The sequence below is a fragment of the Struthio camelus genome, chromosome 3, assembly GCF_040807025.1.
Source record: "Struthio camelus isolate bStrCam1 chromosome 3, bStrCam1.hap1, whole genome shotgun sequence".
NCBI classification, from domain to species: Eukaryota; Metazoa; Chordata; class Aves; order Struthioniformes; family Struthionidae; genus Struthio; species Struthio camelus.
In genome coordinates, this window is record NC_090944.1 from 113,815,196 (window position 1) to 113,836,770 (window position 21,575).

The 21,575-nt window shown below is 44.9% G+C and overlaps 1 protein-coding gene across 1 annotated transcript; it reads right to left on the reverse strand.

Annotated features, from left to right (window-relative positions):
* Positions 1-9,664: 9,664 nt before the first annotated feature.
* On the reverse strand, positions 9,665-17,633 carry SLC30A1 (solute carrier family 30 member 1). Its single transcript, XM_009669070.2, has 2 exons — positions 16,908-17,633; positions 9,665-13,358 (listed from the first exon to the last, which is right to left on the reverse strand). Exons 1-2 carry the CDS (start codon positions 17,530-17,532, stop codon positions 12,442-12,444), a joined length of 1,542 nt encoding a protein of 513 aa, XP_009667365.2. The 5' UTR covers positions 17,533-17,633; the 3' UTR covers positions 9,665-12,441.
* Positions 17,634-21,575: the final 3,942 nt, after the last annotated feature.

Sequence of the window (21,575 nt, forward strand, 5' to 3'; positions counted from 1 at the left end):
GCTGCCTTTGCTTCCGTCTTCACTGCTAAGGCCAGTCCTCAGGAATTCCAGACCCTGGGGACAAGAGAGGAAGGCTGGAGAAAGGAAGACTCTCCCTTGGTCGAGGAGGATCGGGGTAGAGATCACTTAGGCAAACTTGACACCCACAAGTCCACGGGCCCTGATGGAACGCACCCACGAGTGCTGAGGGAGCTGGCGGTTGTTATCGCTAGGCCACTCTCCATCATCTTGGAAAGGTCCTGGCGATCAGGAGAGGTGCCTGAGGACTGGAAGAAAGCCAATGTCACGCCAGTCTTCAAAAAGGGCAAGGAGGAGGAGCCAGGAAACTACAGGCCTGTCAGCCTCACCTCCATCCCTGGAAAGGTGATGGAACAGCTCCTCCTGGAAGTCCTCACTAAGCATCTGGAGGACAAGGAGGTGATCAGGAGTAGTCAGCATGGATTCACCAAAGGGAAATCATGCTTCACCAATCTGATAGCCTTCTATGACGGAATGACTGGCTGGGTAGATGAGGGGAGAGCAGTGGATGTTGTCTCCCTGGACTTGAGCAAGGCTTTTGACACTGTCTCCCATCACATCCTCCTAGGTAAGCTCAGGAAGTGTGGGCTAGACGAGTGGACAGTGAGGTGGATTGAGAACTGGCTGGATGGCCGAGCTCAGAGGGCTGTGGTCAGTGGTGCAGAGTCTAGTTGGAGGCCTGTGGCTAGTGGTGTCCCCCAGGGGTCAGTCCTGGGCCCAGTCTTGTTCAATGTATTCATCAGTGACCTGGAGAAAGGGACAGAGTGCACCCTCAGCAAGTCTGCTGATGATACTAAACTGGGGGGAGTGGCTGACACACCAGAAGACTGTGCTGCCATTCAGAGGGACCTGGACAGGCTGGAGAGGTGGGCGGAGAGGAACCTCCTGAAGTTCCACAAAGGCAAGTGCAGGGTCCTGCACCTAGGCAGGAATAATCCCATGCAGCAGTACAGGCTGGGGGTTGACCTGCTGGAAAGCAGCTCTGCCGAGAAGGACCTGGGAGCCTTGGTGGACAACAAGTTAAACATGAGCCAGCAATGTGCCCTTGTGGCCAAGAAGGCCAATGGTCTCCTGGGGTGCATTAGGCAGAGTGTTGCCAGCAGGTGGAGGGAGGTGATCCTGCCCCTCTACTCAGCCCTGGTGAGGCCTCCCCTGGAGTACTGTGTCCAGTTCTGGGCTCCCCAGTAAGAGAGAGAGACATGGCACTCCTGGAGAGAGTCCAGCGGAGGGCTACCAAGATGATTAGAGGGCTGGAGCACCTCTCCTATGAAGAAAGGCTGAGGGAGCTGGGCCTGTTCAGTCTGGAGAAGAGAAGACTGAGAGGCAATCTCATCAATGTGTACAAGTATCAGAAGGGGGGGTGTCGAGAGGATGAGGCCAGCCTCTTCTCCGTGGTGCCCAGCAACAGGACAAGAGGCAACGGACAGAAACTGAACCAGAGGAAGGTCCATCTGAACCTGAAGAAAAACTTCTTTCCTGTGAGGGTGACAGAACACTGGCACAGGTTGCCCAGAGAGGTAGTGGAGTCTCCTTCCCTGGAGATATTCAAAACCCGGCTGGATGTGACCCTGGAAAATATGCTCTAGAGGACCCTGCTTGAGTAGGGAGGTTGGACTAGATGATCTCCAGAGGTCCCTTCCAACCTCAGCCATTCTGTGATTCTGTGATTCTGTGATACCCAAAGGAAGGATAGCTGCTTCCCCCAGCACAGCCGCAGCCCTGCTGGATGCCCACGAGCTTTCTGCAAGCCATCTCTCCTCCCTACTGCCCTAAGTCACCCTCCAACTGGAGTTTTGACTTGTCGAGGGAACTGGGAGCTGGGCTCGCTGCTGTGTACCTGCTCTACTTGGCCCCGCTGGAGCTGACTGATCCTGCTCGCTCGCGTGGAGGCAGGCACATGGAAACATCACCCGCACAAGTCCCAGACATTTGTTCTAGTCCCAGAGAGTATGCCCTAGTTCTCCGCACACTGCCTAGCGGGGGATGACGGACGACAAGCCTGGCAGAGGTCGGAGCCCCGTGTGGGCTATAATCAGAAAGCACTTTTCACATCTGTCGGAGTTCCCAACACTGTAGCAGGGCAGGCTCTTGTATTCATAATCCACTTGTCGCAGATGCTAAGAGATGGAAAACATTATGTGAGGGGTCCGTAATAACCATTACCATCACATCTAATTTACTCAATAAAGAGCTTAGACTTACCAAAAAGTGCTGCAGATGAATTTCATTGAATCTTCAGCTTTTCCTCCTCTAAATATGCCTGGCTCTACTTCGATTAATCATATTTGCAGAAGAAAACTGTTCGTAAGGGGGGTAAGGGTGGTGAGAATTAACCTAGCCCCATTTTCAGAGTATGCTTCCGCATTCCCAGGTCTTTAGTACCTTCCTCCCAGGACTTGAGTTGGTTCAGTCTTTTATTCTCACTAAGCCTGGATACATATACTAGCGTTGGTATTGGCAGCCACCACTTGGGACCTGAAGGTGCTGTTGTGGCAAGGTACTCTGAAGTCAGTTTGATTATGACTTTCTCCATTAAAAAGAAACTGTAAGAGAAAGTTGTTAAAAAAACAGGATGACTGGTTTTAGTTAAAACCCTAAACACCCTTTCGGTTTAGAAAAAAGGCTTGTACTCCAAGGAAGAGCTGAAGTACATACTACAGTGACAGCACTACATCAGAAACACTCTCCACTCTTCTCCACTGTACTTTTACTGTCTGGAAACACTATTGTATAGGATGAGGCCTAACCTGGTACTTTTGGACAAATTTTCTATGAAGTCATCCTCAAGTAACCAGTATTTTCAAGGATTAGTTTTGCTGGACACTATGAGTAATACAAGCAAAAACACATTTTAGGAAGAGATATGTGTGTTTTCTTTCATAATACTGAAGTAGTTTCTCTCTTGTAAAGCTTTCTTATAAAGCAAAGGGAATTTTCCACCCTATTTTGCTGCTCTGGTCCTTGTTTTCACAAGCTCCATAGCCACTTAGAGCTTTGCATAACGTTAGAGCAATTGTTAGTGGTGAGTGACCAGCTACCAAGGTTGCTTCATTAGATTAAATTTTATGACTGAAATTTACCTTCTTTATAGCTGATGTTTAAAAAATACTATGCTCAGAAGAACTGGACAGGTTTTGGAAAATGAACTTTATTTCTGTATTTTTTGAACTACTTGGATTAGAAATCAGAATACGGAATTAGTAAATCATTTTCTTGTTATCCATGAATCACTTCATCAGGAGGGCTAATTATTTTATTTGAAAACATGCTTAGTAATAGCTTAAAATATTTGCATTTGAACTTTAAAAAGCATGCAGCCATTCCTGTTACCTAAAAGAACTTTCAGACCCTCATCCTCACCAAAATAAAAAAGACCTATAACAATCTAGCTGTTTTCAGTCATTGTTGATGCATGGTACTGCATTAATCTCTGATTTGTAATTTAAGGTTAAAGTTTAGAGATAAAGAGGAAGGAAAAGACAGCAGCAGTCCACCCTAGTTGTTTGTCTTATTTAAGCATTTTTGTTCTAGCCCAGACCAATGACTTTGCCTCTTCAAGCTGCTATTTCGAAAGAGGAACTCCATGTTGCGTAAGGACACCCTACATTTTATTTTACTATAAGTCATTTGCAGAAATACTGCTGTATCAGTATTTTAACCATTGCAAGCAGCAAAACCACAGTACAAAGCCATTGCTTTGGTCAAGCTGCAGTTCCTTAACGTAGGTTACTCTTCATCTGCTCAGGTGCTAAACAAGACTTTTGGTATCTGATTTTTACACCATTTTTATAGCAGTCTGCTAAGCTTGGTGCTCTGGATTATCCTTTTCTGATGGAACTAAGGTTATGCTGGCTCCCTTTTCAGTCTTGGAATTTCATCTGTGGTGCGTTTAAGCCTTTTTTTCCAAATCTTTGACTATCTTTGATTTTCACAGACATCACGTGTAAGCCTCAGAGTAATAAGGTGTTAAGCACTGCGGAGTTATAGAAGAAGAACGAAGAGCATCATTGCTCTCACCAAAACAGCTGCAGAAAAAAAAAGATAACCAATTCAAAAGCGAAATCCATACACTTGCAGCTGCTCATCTTTCTCCACTGATGCTGTAATTTCACTTGTTCTCCTCTAACCAGAGTGACCTGCACAAGAGAAGTGATCTGCCTTCCTGATACTGCCTGAGCCAGAAGGAAGTTTTTGGGAAAAAAAATCGTTCAGCTCAAACTCTCCGTCCTAAAAAAGGCTAAAAACTCCACCTCCCCCCTCCTTTTTCCGTTTAACATGCATTGTTGCAACACTGCCGTGAAGTAATGCCTAAGACAAGCATGCAGAGAGGCCAGCACCTACGCACCGCGCAGGTCCTGCTCTGGCTGTGCTCCTGCAATGAGGAGCGCGGCAAGGAAGCAGCCCGCAGCTCACTGACGCTGCACTATTGCACACGCTGCTGAGCTTCTTACCCAAACAGCTTTCAGCAGAGAAACATTATTTTGACATTACTTGGTTTTCTTAGATGCTCTTTAGAAAGGGCATGCAAGGCCAGTGTCCTTCAACTGTAGGTTAAATGGCAAATTTTCTTCCTAAAGCAGTATGCACTTTCTCAGTACAGGTGAATTACACATCTGAGGCCACAGCCTTCCAGATAATCTTGTAAATTGGTAGTGAGATGCTTAAGCTGCATGGCTAAGCAAGCCTCTCTGAATATTTTAAGGAAGAAAAATGTGTAAGTCTTCAACAACTGTTATCAAGGTTTTGAATAATTTGTGCACCTTTGCTGATCCTCGAAGCTTTTCACATACTGCTAGCAAAATCATGCTGTTAATGTTATGTAAGCGCAATCACGACACAAAAGATCTGCCTGTAGAGCTTGACTCAATATATATTTCTGTAGTTTTCCTAGACTTTGAGAAAAGATAACTGGGACATTACAGTGCCAAGTGTCATTCCACTAATAAGCTGAAGCATACGTACCACACACCTCCCTGCTCATGATATCTGGTGAGCTAACTCATCAATGTCTCTCCTGTGCACCTACTATATGCACAGACATTTTCAGACAAAACTCTAAGCACAGCTTCCAAGGCTGGCTAATATTTCTTGTGATAATTAAACACAATTATTTCTTAATTTTTTGAACAGCAGTGTGAGGAAAAGGGTAAATTCCTGCCAGACAGCACTATGTAAAGTGGAAGACTTCTGCCACTATGGACTTTTAGAATACAGTTTCAGCCCGGGTTCTGCCTGGTATTTTGACCAGAAATGTAGAATCAGCAAGAAGCATGTAAAATCGACTCCATTATTTTGAGTCAAAACCCTATCACATTGCCATAAAAAAAAAGTAACCACACAAATGTTGTTAAGTCACATAATCCCTTTCTCAAGGGAAAATGAGCTCTTCCGCAACTGACTGGGAAAGAGTCCACGAGCATCCCAGGACAAGAGCGATGGGCTGTGCCTCGAGGCAACACAGGCGCCTGCAGAAGTCATGGAGGCATAGCGACATACATTGCATTTATCCGAGAAAGTATTTGCTCCTGAGCCAGGTTTTGGGCACTTAATCAGGGAAGCGCCAATGACCTAGCTAACTGCTCAGGTTTACTTTGCTGTCCTCACTGTACGTACCTACCGTGCTGCTGCCGTGCTAGAAGGATGGCATGGTAACTTCAAACAAACCAGCCAAGCTGAGTGCAGGTCCACGGCCCTCCCCTGCTGCGGAAACAGTGCACTGTCTGCAGAGGGACAGCAACACCAGAGTACGCTCAGCAAACACGCTCTGAAGCAAATCAGAGTGGCAGCGAGTAACTATCTCACTCTGTTGAGGTCCTGCCTCTACTGCAGAGCACAACTGAAACACATGTAGGCAAACCCATAACAAATCTAACCTAATAAATTAAATCCTATAAATCCGCCTCACAATTCCAGCAGTGATGGCGGAGAAGATGGAGCAGGACAGGTTTTGGCACAGGCCAGCAGCGCAAGTACAAATGCAGGAAACCCAGCAGGTTGCACATCCTGTTCCACAGCATCAGCACGGCTATTCTTAGCTGCACTAGCTTAGCGAAAGGAAAACGCAGGATGCCCACCAGCACTGCAACCAGATGTGCACCATGTATGATACAAAGGGGGATTACAGTTTGGCTTGACCTGCAGGGCTAACACCACTACTTTGAAGTTTGTACTCATTGTCCAAAAAAAAAAAAAAAACCCAACAACAAAAGCCACGTACGTATGTATATATATGATAAACAAAGAGGAAGATTTTCTTATACCTCTCCTGAAGGAGTTTCTCCAGTGATACAGCATTCCCTGCCACCATGCCAAGGCATTGCCAAATTACTAGCTCAGCGCTACTACCCGGCCTTCAAAACATCATCCTACATCTGAAGGCTTGAGGATCTCATCATAAAGTTTCAGGGTCAAAGACTTCCTGCTAGGTTTGGGAGGCTCGCACAGGCCAGACTGAGACAAAAGTTCAGGCTAAAAGCGTTCTCCTGCATGGAGTCAGACTCAACTTCACCCCTGTCCTGCCCTTCCCCTGTGGCATCGGCTTCTCCAGAGCAAAAGCAGCAAGGAGGAATTGTGCCAGGAGTTGGATCTGGTCCTTAAGGTCGTCATGCAATGGGTCTCCTACCTGTCTTGGGTAGGAGATTGCAGTCTAGGATTGGCAGGGGTGAAGGTGCACGTGCAAGCAAAAATAAGCTACAGACCTGAGGCTTCCCATCCCATCCTATTAATTAAAAAATCCACACTAGTATGTCTCACAAAGAATGCCTGTTTAAGGACAGATCACATCTTCTCATGATGAGATAGAAATAGCTTTGGAAAATGGTAAAACCTATTCCCAGACAATATTTACAGTAAAAGCAAACATACCTTCCTACAGCGGTCTAGAGCTTGTAACATAGAATCACTTTTTCTGCTTGAAGCAACAGTTGCCAAAGTTGCACCAGTGAAGGGCTCCATAACGATACATCATCGCAAGTTTATGGCCAGCTCAAAGTAGACCTTAGCAACAATCCTGCCCTCCTCAGTATTATTACTCACAGCTATATATTCATTTTCTGCAGTTAGTACTTTTCTCCCAACAACTTTTACATACTGCAATGTTTCTGAATTGAAACAAATCAAGCTACAAAGCAGTACAATACATCTGAGCAACTATTGTTTTAATTGCACCTGCAACGCAGATAGTTGGAGGCCATCATTTTAAAATCAATTTATTAACTCAGCTTGTACCTGCGCTCGTGTTTGTTTCTCAGATTCTGGGAGACTGTGGAAGTGCATTCCTACTAGTCACATCTCTTCCTAGAAATTAACCTAAGAAAGAAATCCCAACTAAAAGTATTTGATATTAGAGAGCTCCATTTATTTTCTCAGGACTTTAGTACTTCATATGTATATTAAAAAAAAAAAAAAAGAATATTAGCATTTATTTAAAAAGAAGCCAAGAAGAAATTTCATTAATGAAATCTAGCTATGACGATTATATTTCAACATTGCTTGCTCAGAAATAGGATCCAGGATATGAAAAAAAAGAAGCCAAATTTCTCCCATGTACTTTTTGGAAATATATAGGTATTTTTCAGTGCCGTGGTTTTATTTAGATAACACAGCGAATGTAAAAAGATATAAACCTGAGCCTGCTGAAAGATGGTACTGTACCTCCAAAAGGCAGCTAACCACACAAACCAAAGGTCATAAGGAATAATCAGACCTCCTGTTATCGGCAAAGTTAGGTTTAACTTGGAAAATTATCCGGACTGGCTTTGGTTCAGGCAGATGAAGCATCCACCTCTTTCCATTCAGCAGAGAAAAAGCCAAAATTAACACAGAACTTGAACAACTTAGACACTGAACAACACAGATCTAAAAAGGGAGTAACTGATGCTATGCTGCGAAACTAAAATAGTCAGAGCATGTTTATACGCTCTTAAAAATAGTCTACAGTATTTCCCATTCCCTTCGCATGGAACTCAGAACATCTAGATATAAATTGTGCCCTGTCTGCCCCCCGCCCCCAGTTCTCCATAGCTGAAGAGGTTAGAAAGTGCAAAGGCGGGGCAGGCGAAAAAGAATGGCAGGAAGCCTTCTCCCCCCCACCTAAACTCCACCAGTCAGTGTCTAATGCCTGATGGCCCAATTTCAGAAGCACAAAATATCAGTTTAGCTACACTTGGTACAAGTCTTAGGACATTCAGTGGGCTTTTCTATTTTTTGGAGGTGAGGGGAGAATGGGGAGAAGGAATAAATCCAAAATTAAGATTGTAATACACTGATGGAACTTCTGCAGAAAATTGAAATATATCATGGTACTACTAATTTTAAAATATCCATAAAACCTAGGTACTTTCAGTTGTTCCTCAAAAGTTGTTCCTGGCAGAAGCTTTGGACTCACTCCTGCAGTAAGTCTTTGCATGCAAGCCACTACTTGTGAGCTCTGTGAAACTATTTATGAATTTAGAAGTTTACAGGACTGAGTCCTTCCCATGAATTTTTGATAGTCACAAGTCAGAGCTAGTTTTGTCTTTTACATAACTGTGTGTACGTCTATACTGAATACAACGATGCAGCATAGCAGATATTACTAAGTCTAGAGCTGATGCTGAAAGCAATCTAGCTGAAATTGTAACAAGTTCCATAGATGCAATTCACTCTGGTAACAAGTTAACAAGTAAAGCTTCATGATATTGTGGCTAGCCCACTGAGTGTCTGATTTAGTTCTACACTGCGACCTAAGTGCAGATATAACTTAAGAAATGACTCTAAAATAACATGTTTCTGGATGGGACATGTACCAAATAGAAAAGACTTCACCCAGTGATGTTGGTACATCTCTGACACATTTAATCGGAAGCATAAACAATCTAGACACTGAAACACAAACTTTTTTTCCTTAAAATCAGTGTTCCATATTTTTTATTTTAAAAATTCAGGAATGTGATACACAATACAATTAGCTCCCCACCACTGCAGTGTTCACTTACATGAGATTCACTAGTTTCATGCTTTGTGGAAAAAAAAAAAAAAGACAAATCACGCAGTATTTTTGAATGCTCCCAGTATTCTGGAACTGTGATCTTCAGAATAAATCAAGTCTGTGTAACCACAGACAAGTGAGGTTAAAAAATCAAGCTATATTGCAAGTTAACAGGCTACAGTTGCATCTAGTACAGCCAAAACAAACACATAAATTGTGTTCCTGCTGCTGTACAGCCACCACCTTGACCTGACTACATACTTAGGGTGAACTTACCATTGAGGGCTAGAGAGACTAAAAGGCCCCCGTTAACACCAGCTGGTGCTGCACACGCACAACCTCATGTGACAAAGAGAGGCCACTTCTGCCCCACCACTATCATCATCACATTTGAATCCTGTCCCGGTAATAAAAATAATGTGGGGGAGAGCTTTTTGTCTTTTAAGCTAGCCATTGCCTGCAATGGACACAGTAATAGAAAAATATGACTTCTGGCAGAAAAAAAAAGATTAAATAGATACAATGGAATTAGTGGCTACAATTCCATCTATTCAGATGCATTTACTGAGACTGTTAACCAATGGTGGCAACTGTCAAGACTTAATAGTTGCTCTCTTTTTATAAAAGCAACAGGAGAGAAATAAGTCAGGCTTGTCAGTGCTACTATGGTTTGTCTTGGGTTTTTTTTTGTTTTTTTTTCGTTTTTTTTTTGTTTTTTTTTTTAATAAACTAAAGAGCAGTAGTTCTATGACGCATTAGTGATATACAGCAGGACCTAAACAACTCATAGTCATAATGACTGAGACTGATTTCAAACTAGAGAGCAAGGTAATTAGTAAAAGTTTACCGCAAAAAGCAAGCATACATATTTCAAAAAAAAAAGTACTTTGTTCATTTCAAAATTTACTTGGTTAATACTTTGTAGTATACTAGAAGTGGTAGTATATTTTGCAAATGTAGTCTCATACAAGATCTCATTTAACAGTCAACTCTAGATCATATACAGGTAACAGGAGAAAGAGTTAAGATAATTCAGACAAAAAAATATATAAATACTATATTAACATATTTAAATTAGTCTATGAGACTATACAACAAGCATAAACACAGAGAAAGGTCAGTGATGCTGATAACTGTGAAGCACCAACATCCCCAAACTAGCACAAAGCTTAAGCGATACATCCACACAGCACAGCGCTCTGTGGACGCATCTGACCAGCCAAGAGGCAACATAACCGCACGGTGCTGCACTGCACCCAAGCTACTAAACCCCATGAGAGCAGGCTCATGCCAAGCTGACCTGAGCACCTCCAGGCTGAGCTCCTGTACTTCGCCAATGCTTTGGCATGTGCGGAGCTAGTTTAGCTACGTACACTGCACAGTTAATATACAACACTGGTAACCCACCCATGGATAATCGAGAGTTGACTGCAGTGCTCTGCTGAGAAGTTGAGTAAGACCACTGATACAACCTGGGCCAATCCAGGTCTAATGAGCAGCAGGCTACTTTTGAACTACATAGGAGCAATTATCATACGAGACGCATATTAGAAATGCAACTAGCGAGATGTTCTGTATCTGAAGGCAAAGCTACATTCCCTTCACTAAAAAAAAACATTCTTTAAAAAAAATCTACATTTAAATACTGTTAAAAACCTGAAAACCACAGCATTGGAGAATTTCATAAGGCCAAAACTATCCTCAGTTCCCTCTGTTGCCCCTAGGTATTGCAATACAGTTGCAGGAGGAGTAAACACTAAGTAATTTTACATTTTACACTCCTTCCAGTGCCTTCCAGTAACAGGTCTCAGAGCTCTTCACATATGAGTTAAGCCTCACAACATCCCTGTGAGGTAGGTATTATCCCCATGTTAAGTCAGGGTAACCAAGGCAGAGTGTTTATCTGACATGTCCAGAGTCATACAGCAAGCAATGGAAGATCTGAGTTGTTTTCCAGTTTTGAGCATAGGAGGAGTCAATTAATTACAAGGCATTATTTCCCATATAGAACTTGAAGGTGGATCTAAAGGATCAGAGTGTTTACTAGAGACTGAAGTTTTAGGCTCCTTGTTTATTTTATCTTCAACTCTCACCTACTCTCCATCAAATTCACCAAGTCCATAGATCAGTTTCTCTTTTGTAAAGGTTTAAGGTGGCAGCACACTGTAACAGCTTCTTTACAGCCAGTTGTCAAATAACTGAGTTAACATTTTAAACCATAGATTTAGATACTTGGTAAGTGAAATCATGTGATACACATCTTAAAGTGCAAAAATACAGTGAATGAAATCCTATCCCCTCCCCCCCCCCGTCGACTCCCTCAGCAGTCAGTGGAATGCTCCTACAGACGTCACCGGGGCCGGGATTCCTGCCACTGTAAGTGCTTACGGATACACTGAACTACAGCAAAAGGCATCACTCAATGACTTTTTACGGAAGCTACAGTTTATGCTTTTGAGAAGCACAAGTTACACTGTCAGTGCTTGACAGACTTTCCTCCTGACACAGATCTTATTGACATTACTGAGATAAAAGAATTGATTAGTCAACTGAGCATCGGCTCAAACTGCAGTTCCAACTCTTCATTCATAGCACTGCGAGTAAAGGATTCTTTAAACTTCAAAAATTTTTATGAGGAGACACACACCTTGAAAATAAGGAAGAACACCAGAAAAATCCATAAAATATTAAAGTATGCATTACTTTATCTGCCAGTCTCACGTCTCGATCACAGAGCAGCATACAGCAGCTTGAACTTCCATTTTGATAGGAAAAAAAACCTTTCACATCTGCTGTTTTCATAGGTGGTTGATTTTAATTACCTTACTACCTTAGGAGAAAAAGATGGGACAGTTTCTAACAATCACATGATGTTTTCTTTAAAATATGCTATATGATAAATTCATTAGAAAAGCCTTCACACTTTTTATTATATAGTTTAAGAAAAATATGTGAAACTGACAAAGTGGTTTCCAGTTTTAAGTCGTTATATCTTTAAAAACGTTCTACGAACTTTGGTTTCCTTAGGGTTTCTAAATAAACAATATATTAAAATATCTACAAATCAAATATTAAAGGAAAAAGTAGGTCCAATAAATCTGTAACACAAATTGAGTTCCTATATACTTATCCCTCAAATATCTTTTCACTGGAAAAACATATTTTAATTTGAAGCACAACAAAAAGTGTCTCAGCTGAAATGTTGAAACTGGTTTTCTGAAGTTGTTACAGCATGGTGCACTTTGTCTGTCTCAGTACAAAGTCAACACAAACACATTGTATCTTGACAGTGACATGTTCTTTAAAACAAGCATTCTAGATTTAGCATTACAACAAGAACAAGGACTTCAGCAATTACACTACTTGGCAAAATTGCATCTCAAACGTCTGTCCCTTCCTCTTGCAATATAGCTGTTGTCAAAGTCATCAAAATTCAGGTAGCACCATTCCAGGAGTTACAGAGATGATTCAAACTGCTCATTTTGATCAGCGTTTGCCTCCAGCCTAACCGAAGGTATGCTCTCCGATTTAGTCCTTCTAGTTTTGTTATGCGGAAATTCAATGACAACTTCTGAACAAGAAATACTAAGTGACGAAGATTTTTCTGTCTTCTTTCCAGTAATATCTTCTCCTGTTCCGCAACACTGCTTCAAAGCACACTGAGTTCTGCAAGGAAACTCACATTTCCCTCTCCCTGATTCAGAGCCAACACTGGCAAACTCAGGCTGAATGGTAGTTGCATGAATCCCTTCATCGTGAAAGATCTCTTTTATGCGCTTTGCCACCATCATGTATGTGGAAGGGTCAGGACATTTTATGTGAGCAGTGCCAATGATCCTACTACCAGCTAGTTGCCAAATGTGTAATTCATGGACTGCTTCAACTCCTTCAAGGGTACGTAACTTTGAGTTCAAAGAATGAACATCTATTTGTTTGGGAACAGTCTGCAGAAGTATAAGGGCTGACTCCCTAAGTAACGGATAAGTTGTGTAAAGGAGTATACAAACCATAATCAAACAAAGGACAGGATCTAAATATAGTAGCCAGCATGGACCAGCCACCATAATGCTCTCTGGCTCAGACTGGTTAGTTTTGCCAAGTGGTTGGGATAAAGTAGCATTTTCCATGCAATGGCTATTGACACATGGATTAATGCAGGGCCCATCTCTGGGGCATGGATTCCACAAACTATAAAAGAGCAAGGCATTCACCACCACAATTACTGAACCTAAGGCATCTCCAAAAACATGCAGAAAAACTCCACGCATGTTAAGCTGCGCACTAGAGTCTTCTTCAACCTCCTCTACATCCAGAGAGTAATGACCAGCATTCCCATTAACTTGTAGGTCAGCCATGTCGTCTTTCATATCCCCTGACAAGAAAACAGGAAAATGATTAGACACGTGCTAGAGCACTACACAACATTACTGCAATTCCATATAGAATAATAATCAATATATGTTTGCCATATTCGATACAGAACTAGAAAACAAGCAACTCGGCCCCCAACACTTAGCAACATTTTCTCTGGCTGAGAAATATTCAGTTGTCCCAATAAATGATCGAGATATTCTAGAGGGTAATGGTTTCTATAGGGAGCTTAAAAAATGTATAGTGGCAAAGTATGAAGATGAATGCATTTTAGTTTATTTTACTGAAAACTGGTTTCACGTTTTCCAGCTGTTTAAGCAATTGATTAATTACTGTTCATTCCTTAAACAGAATGCAGAATTACAGAGCTTATACAAGCTGGATAAGTAGCTAAGTAACTTATGATTTATTTGTTCCCCCTTTTGAAAAGCCAGAAGGATAATCACGTTGCTAAAATCTCTCTTAAGCCATAGGAGTGCATTTCCATTTTATATTAAAATTTATGAGGCGAGAAGTTCAAAAGCTGTATGGATACTTCACAGTCACTTCTCTTCAGGTTTAGGGGATTCATTTTCAAAAGACTTCTGAATTCAAGTATAAGGAAGCTTTTCTGAGATGGGGCATGCAACCAGCAGAACTGATGCACTGAGCTAAGCTTTTAGATCTAAAATGCAAGATTTATCAATAGCATTGACTATGGGACAATACAAATCTGAAATACAGTACAATCTCCGAAGTCGTCAAAGGCCATGAACGAGTATTCTTTATAGATCAGAATACACAAGCAGATGTATTTTTGGTACTTGCTTTAAAATACTTTTTTTTAAAGTGACATACAGGTGTTCATGTCCAAAACCACGTGTCATGAACCATGTAATGCACAAACATACATGGCAGTACCCTTCTTTGTCAAAAGTGTCTTTGATACCACCACTCTATCACATCTAACTAGTTACAGAGGAATAAATGCACACATCACCTCAAAGAGGCACTGTCAAACTCTTCAAAGAAAAATATTTTCCAACCTTAGTAACTGAAAGTATTTTACACAATTAACCTCTAACTTTTCTTCAGAAGTTCTTCTTTGGACAGAAAACTTGCAGTGTTAAAGAAATCTAATGGGAACTGGCTACTGGCCTTAAAAACTGAAACAAGGACTTCTTACTGCAGTCAGGGTTATTCACTTTAGAGCTTTGTAAACATTAACATGTTAGTATGACCTATAGCTTTTGCCACTCCGCTATCATGGCTATGGTTCTGTAATCATAAAAGCGTCTACAAGTTGTTTCTTATTTAAGGAGGAGGTGGGTTCACAACAAAGAAGGCTGAACGGAAACGTTCCAAGCCCAAGATTCATTACGCCGTATATCACACTTCAGTCCTAAAGCTCCAGCTACATTTTCCATACAACCTCCAGAAGTTATGGAATATGGAAATATCACTAGAACCTGTAACTTTCCAGTAGAAGTCAATAAATTAGAGGAAGATATCTGAGGTTACAGAGTTCAGACCTCTGGCTTCACAATGAGAACAAAGACGACCTTTTCTGACACTGTGCAGTGTACCAAGTGCTTGGATCAAAGCAGATTCGGAAAGTCAGTAGACCTATCCATAAGGGGTGGATGACAGGAAATACAGTTCCAGGAAGCTCTTGAGATTTTTTTTTAATGGCAACTGGTTAAAATCCGTCAATTTGAAATATGTCTCATTTTAATTTAACTATAAACTGATTACTTTATAGAAAGTGTGTGCATAAAGATTACCTGCACAGTACTAGCCCCCAGGCTATCATTCCATTTCCACTTCAACCTTAAGAAAACGGGGCTTACCCCCATTTGTAATTTCCAATGAAGGCATAATGCTACTGTCAGTCATTTCCCTAGTCTTCACTCACACATCTTACAGCCTAAGACTTCAAGCACCTGTAACATTTTCACAGGTTAACCATGAATAACTCAATCCATAACATAATCATGACATGGCCTAGAGGACATACACACTTATTTGAAAATTTAACACATGACCAAAACTATGTCCTATTACATACTAAATACCCACAGCAAATTATTCTCTATTGCCAGAACTATATTCCTGAGAAACTGCAGAGAAGTTAGCCGAACACAATGTATACTTTAATCCATACTAGAATTCAATCTTTTAACAGAGAACTAGTCAAAAATTTAGCTAAAAGCACAACTCAGGTTTCACTATGCAAGGACAATGCACGACTTTAGATATCAATTAGATTAATGGCCAAATGAATTTTACATTGTTTGAAACTAATTATTAGGATACCTACCTTGCGACCGACACAGTATTAAGAGGCTTATTATGCAGTCAGAAAAATGGTGTAATGTATTCAGGAGAACTTTCCTATCCTCTTTCAATATCTGACTTTTCAAAAGCAACATGGAGCCAAAATACTAAAGAAAAGACAGAGAGAGGAGAGAGAGAGAGAAACTTCTAAGTTTCTCAAATGTGTAATGGAGCCTCTGACCACAGAAATACCAAAACTGTATCAAAGTTCACTCTGTACAAGTAAGCTCAATTTAATCTAAAACAATGGTCTCCTGATATCACCCTGAACATAAGGGAGAAACATGGGCACTGAAACCCTTTCCATGCTGTAACGGGGTTGTCATATGATTAAAGTAGGGAACTGGTAATTACATACCTTTCACTCGGCTAGTAGGCAGCACTTGGCTTTGACCAAGTGACTTCAGAATAAACTGTCCAGGCCTTTGGAGTCATTAAAAAATAATGAAAGAAATTCCCTCCCACAGAAGAGACAGCATGATCAGAACTGGGGACATTTTAAGTTTATGTATGCACGCAAGTGAGAGGGAAGCTGCACGCAGTAGGGAGCTAAAGGAAAACTAACTCAAAGAAACATGCCTGCACTTTGAAACCAGCAAGCTCCACATTCAGCACCTATTATATGACTTCCACAGTTCTGACTCACATTTCCAAGATTTCTTCCTACTAATAAGCTTATCCTGAAGAAGCACAACACTGTTATAATGGAAAATACTTCAATATGTATACTTCACTTCAAAGTGAGAACATTTCTCAGGTAGCTAATAACCAACTCAAGAGATATCTGACTGTCAGGACCAAGGTGTTGAGCTGTACTCTATTTGATGTACAGCCAGTTCAGAAGGCATTAGGGCAATGTCTTGTGACAGCTTGTGTTGCTAGGCAGAAACATTTGTCATGCGCCTTCTCCACCAGCATCAACTTTTCCCAGGGCACACTGGGTTATCCTAAGACTCCTCTGCATGCTGCCCTGTCTACAAGACGAGGACACAATTTAAGGCGGGCTTTGTGGCGCTTGCAGAAAATGCGTAGAGGTGCAACTATCGTGAGCCCCAGAGCACCGACAAGAAACTTTCTTGCCTCTCCCCTACTAGCAAGGAGATGGTTCCCACGAAGCCTGTGTCAGGTGGCAGTGGGGTGCCCACCACTTTCCTTGGGGAAAAGACCTCTCCCCTTTTCCCGACACGTCTATGCTGGGCGGAATGGGAGGGGGCAGAGGTGCCACAGGGCTTACCTAGCTTCTCCTGGCTGACTCCGTTGGAGCTGCTGCAGTTCTCCACCAAGGTGCTGGTCTCCTCCCGGTGCAGGGCAGCATCCCCGTCCGCAGGCGGCTGCTCGGGCTTGGGGCCGCCGCGAGGGTGCTGCCTGCCGCTGTGCGAGTGCCCGTGGCCGTGGCCGTGGCCCCCGACTCCGTGGTGGTTGAAGAGGCAGAGCCCCAGCAGGTTGATGATGAGTCCTGCCACCCCCACGCCGATGACCACGAGCGGCTGCTGGATCTCGTGGGGCTCCGTGAAGCGCTCGATGGCCTCCAGCAGGATGGTGAAGCAGAGGGCGGTGAGGAAGACGGCGTTGACGAGGGCGCCCATCACCTCGGCCCGCACCCACCCGAAGGTGTTCTTCTTGGTGGCGCGGGTGCGCTGGGCGAAGCGCACGGCCACCAGCGCCACGACCAGGGCCATGACATCGGAGAGCATGTGGAAGGAGTCGGAGAGCATGGCCAGCGACGACGTGACCCGGCTCACCACCACCTCCACCACGAAGAAGAGGAAGGTGAGCGCCAGCATGCACAGCAGCCGGGCCCGCCGGTTCTGCCACCACCGCGGCCCGCCCGGCCCCTTCGCCGCCATCCCCCCGCACATCGCGGCGGGGCAGCGGCCGCCGGCGCGGCGCGGAGCGGAGCAGGCGCGAGGAGAGCGAGGAGCCGCCGCCGCCGGCGGTTGGCGCGGCCAACGGTCCCTGGGCGCGGCGGCGGAGCCCCGAGCGCGCGCGCGGCCCCCTCCCCGCCCCCGGCGGCCCGGCCGCCGCCGCTCCCTCCGCAGCCGCTCGGCGAGCAAACTTTGCACCCGAGCCCCCTCACTCTTTCCACACGGAACCCGAGCCGGCACGGCCACGCCCCCCCGCCCGCGCCCCATTGGCCGCCGCCCCCCCCGCCCGGCGGCGCCGGCCCGCCCCCGCCCCCCGCCTCTCCCGCCATTGGCCCGCTCGCCCTCGCGACGGCCGGCCCCCGCCCCCCAGCGCCGCCCGTTGGCCGCGGCCGCACCACGGCGCTGGGCGGGGCCGGGGCGAGGGGGGGCGGGGCTGCGCGTGACGTAGCCGCAGAGCGGGCTGCGGTTGGCAGAGCCGGTCGGCTTCTCTTCCCCCCTCCCTCCCCTCCCGCGGCGAGCGGGACTCGTGCAAAAGGTGCGCTTCACACGGCCCCGGCCCGGCGCGCGCGGGGGGGCGGGGCTCGCCTGCGGGCGGGCCGCGCCGGGCGGAGGGAGGGGAGGGGAGGGGGGGCTCCGCTCCATTCCGTTCCATTGCGGCGAGCCACGCGAGGCGGGGTGGGGGGCCTTTGTGACGTCACGCGGGGCCGTTGCGGGCAGCAACGGCTGCCCGGGGGCGGCCGGGACCCGGGGGTGGCGGCGGCCGGCTCTGCGGCCCGGGCCGGTGCGGGAGCCCCGGCGCCGCGGCCAGCCGGCCCCTCCGGCACCGACCGGCTCTCTGTCGGCGCGGGCTCTGGCCGCCGGCCCCTCGTCCGCCGGTGCCTTCAGGCTGCCCCCTCCCCGCGAGCCGCTGAAGCCCCTCCTCCCAGCTGAGCTTTTTTTCGTTCTGTCGGACGACAAACGCGAGAAGGAGCAGCGCCTTCCTCGCCGGTCCCAAGGCACCGGGGAAGGCTGCAACCCGGCCACGGCCCCTCTGCACCTCCCACCTCCCCCCCCGCCTGCTCGCAACCGGCAGTCGAGCAGCACCCATCCCCAACCCGGCCAAATCCCTGCTCCCGTTTAACAGCTGCCACAGGCTTCACAGCGGTACGTCCAGCCCCGCGGCTATCGCTCGCAGCCCAGCTCTCGTCCAAGGCCCCCCCGCCGTCCTTCCCCTAGCCACACCTCGGCGCCGGGCTCTTCTGACCCCCGCGGTCCGCCCCGTCCTGTGAGCGGGCGTCGCTGAAACGTTACGCTCGCCATGAGTTGGGAAGAAAGTAGTGTTACGCTTACGTCTAACTCCCACAAATGCAACAGCCCCTTTCCCCGCTCCCCGGCACCACCGTGCAGCCAAGTGAAAGACTCCGTTGCTAGCCTGAAGTTTTGGAGCTGTCAGTGAAAGCAAAGCAGAAGGCGAGAGCGGTGCGGTGACAGGTGCCGTGGTGCCCCTGTGTTTCATCGTTCGCCTCCAGCAGCCTGAGCGCCCAGGAGTTTCTGCAGTGGCTCCCACTGGGCAGAAAGAAAGGTGGTTTTCCGGGAGGCAGCTGAGGCAGGATGATGTTTCTTGCAACTGGCTGTTAATTCGATTGCTCACGCAGCAGCAAAGTTATGTTGAATGCATTACATACGTTATTCTTGTTAATCTGTGATCTTTCCTATGCCCCCTCACACTTTATTGCACCCGCCCCAGCCTGAAAATCACCAGCCAGGCACTGTCATCACTGAGTGGTGAGTACATCTCTGTTCTGGGGTACGGACACGTGGTCTTCCATCTCCATTAGTTGCTTCTTCCCTGTACAGAGTTCTAAACTGTTGGATAAGTGTTATTAAGATTTTTAAAACATATGACTGGGAGTAGCAAATATCAAGAAGTGGCATCTAATTACTTCACTCATTCCTGTATGTGGTATAAGTCAACAACTAATACAAATTTAATCAGTGTTTTGATATCATCATTCCTGAGCATCCTGGATGCTCCTACCCTCTGCATGGTAAACATCCAATTTTTCTCTTTTTTTGCCACAGAAAGCAATAGAATGAGTGGTGAGGAAATAATAATTAATGAGTAATCATTTATGGTTAAAAATGTGGAGAGAAGAAGGAAGTAATTTTTCTTGAGGAAGTTTTGAAAGGCTGTAATGTCACAAAAAAAATGTATATATATATATATATATATATATATATACACACACACACACTAACAGATAAGTCCCTAGATACTATTCATTTTATTGAATGTGTTGCAATTAAAAATGAGAGAAAAGGGGAAACAGATGTTTAAACAAATATTTTGAAACATCTAGAAAAAAATCACAAAAATGTAAGAAAAACGTACCAAGAACTTCTGTTTCATATCCTTGAAATGGCAGCAAGTTCATCATTTTACATCTTTTCATGAATTTGTTTTTCTGTTTTTAGTTTGTTTGAGCAGGGCTTAGGACTTGTGTGCCTCAGCCCACTGCAGTGAGCTGAGCAGCACATTGAATGGGAAGGGTCCAGATGAGCTCCAGCGATGACATCTTACTTTATCTACCGTGTTCCACGGGGCCAACCAACAAGGTAGCAAGAAATTGTCCAAGGGCGTTCCATAAATGGAAAATGAAGCGAGAGGAAACAAACTGCCGTAGCTATTTGTAGCTGTACAGCTGTAGCTGTATGTATGAGTATATGGAGGCAATGTGAAAACTATGATGCTCCACAAAGAAGATGTAACGAGAACACAAAAGCCTCTTGCTATGCTTGGAGTTTCGGAAGGGACCATGATTTAGGGTCTATACAAAGGTCCCTGGCGGCTGGAGCTGGAAAGCTAGTTTCATCTCATTAGTTAAGTGGCGGGAGGCGTTGACACTTCCACAAGAACAGATTATCAACAAGCATAACTGAAATCTGTAGCTCAGGATTGGCTTCCGCTACACTCAGCAGACTCCTACTGAATCCACATCTGTCTCCCTTGTTGCTCTCATCCTTGCATGCCATTTCCTCCTCTCCCCTTACTCTGCAGTGTCATAGTCTTTACAACATACACACAGCTTAGGCACTACAGTTGCCACAGTGCTGACCTATGGCCCTGAACCCCATTTTCTGTGAGACTGTTTATATGTCAAATGTTTTCAGTTGTTCAGCTGTAGGAAACCATATGGAATGCTTTAATGACCACCGTAAACAGTACTGGTAAGAGAGGCAGTAATTAGATATAACTATATATAACGTTCTTTTCATGTACCTCTCTTCCCGTATGCCCTAATACCATTTAATAAGATGTTATTTGTAGTCAGGAAGCTGACCATCAATTATACTAAAATGGAACATGCCCATGTTCTGTCCTTCTCGCCCCCACAAGACGCCATTAGTTAATAAGGAAGGATTATCAGAATTTAGGAAATATAGGTCAAGAAAACTACTGCAGCTCAAGCCCTTTAAAATTCCTGCAGGTAGGGAGGGTTATCATTTTACAGGGATTCAGTGTTGAGCCAATGGAATTTAACTAGGGAAGTGGGAAGAACAAGGAATTTCAAAGTCTGATGTCTCTCACGTGCTGGACTTCGGGGATTACTGAAACTGTTAGTTGGTTGCCCCAGTGATGTCGTTACAGTCTTCCTAACGACTGGAAGTACCGGGTCTCTACCTCAGAGATATAGGATAGCAATAAAGCAGTACCATCCTTACCAATAGAACTTAATCAACATTGAACACAAACTTCATGAAGAGTTTTGCCTGACTTATAGGAAGGGGGTTATGACTTTTTTTTGTATCATTTCTTATATAGTAACAATATCCAGATCGGTTTGTAATCCCTTTAACATCTCTTCACCACAAGTCCTCCTAATCCACTCGAGCATACCATACGAGCGCACAATTTGCTGCCATCTTCTCCTTACAAGATGGCATGTTCTGCCCTTGCCCAGGGATAGCCTGCCTGTCTTCCTCCTCCTCCACCCTCCACCAGGCTGAATTCTGAAATCCTCCGGGGACCAAAAGCCACAAGACATGGACTATACACC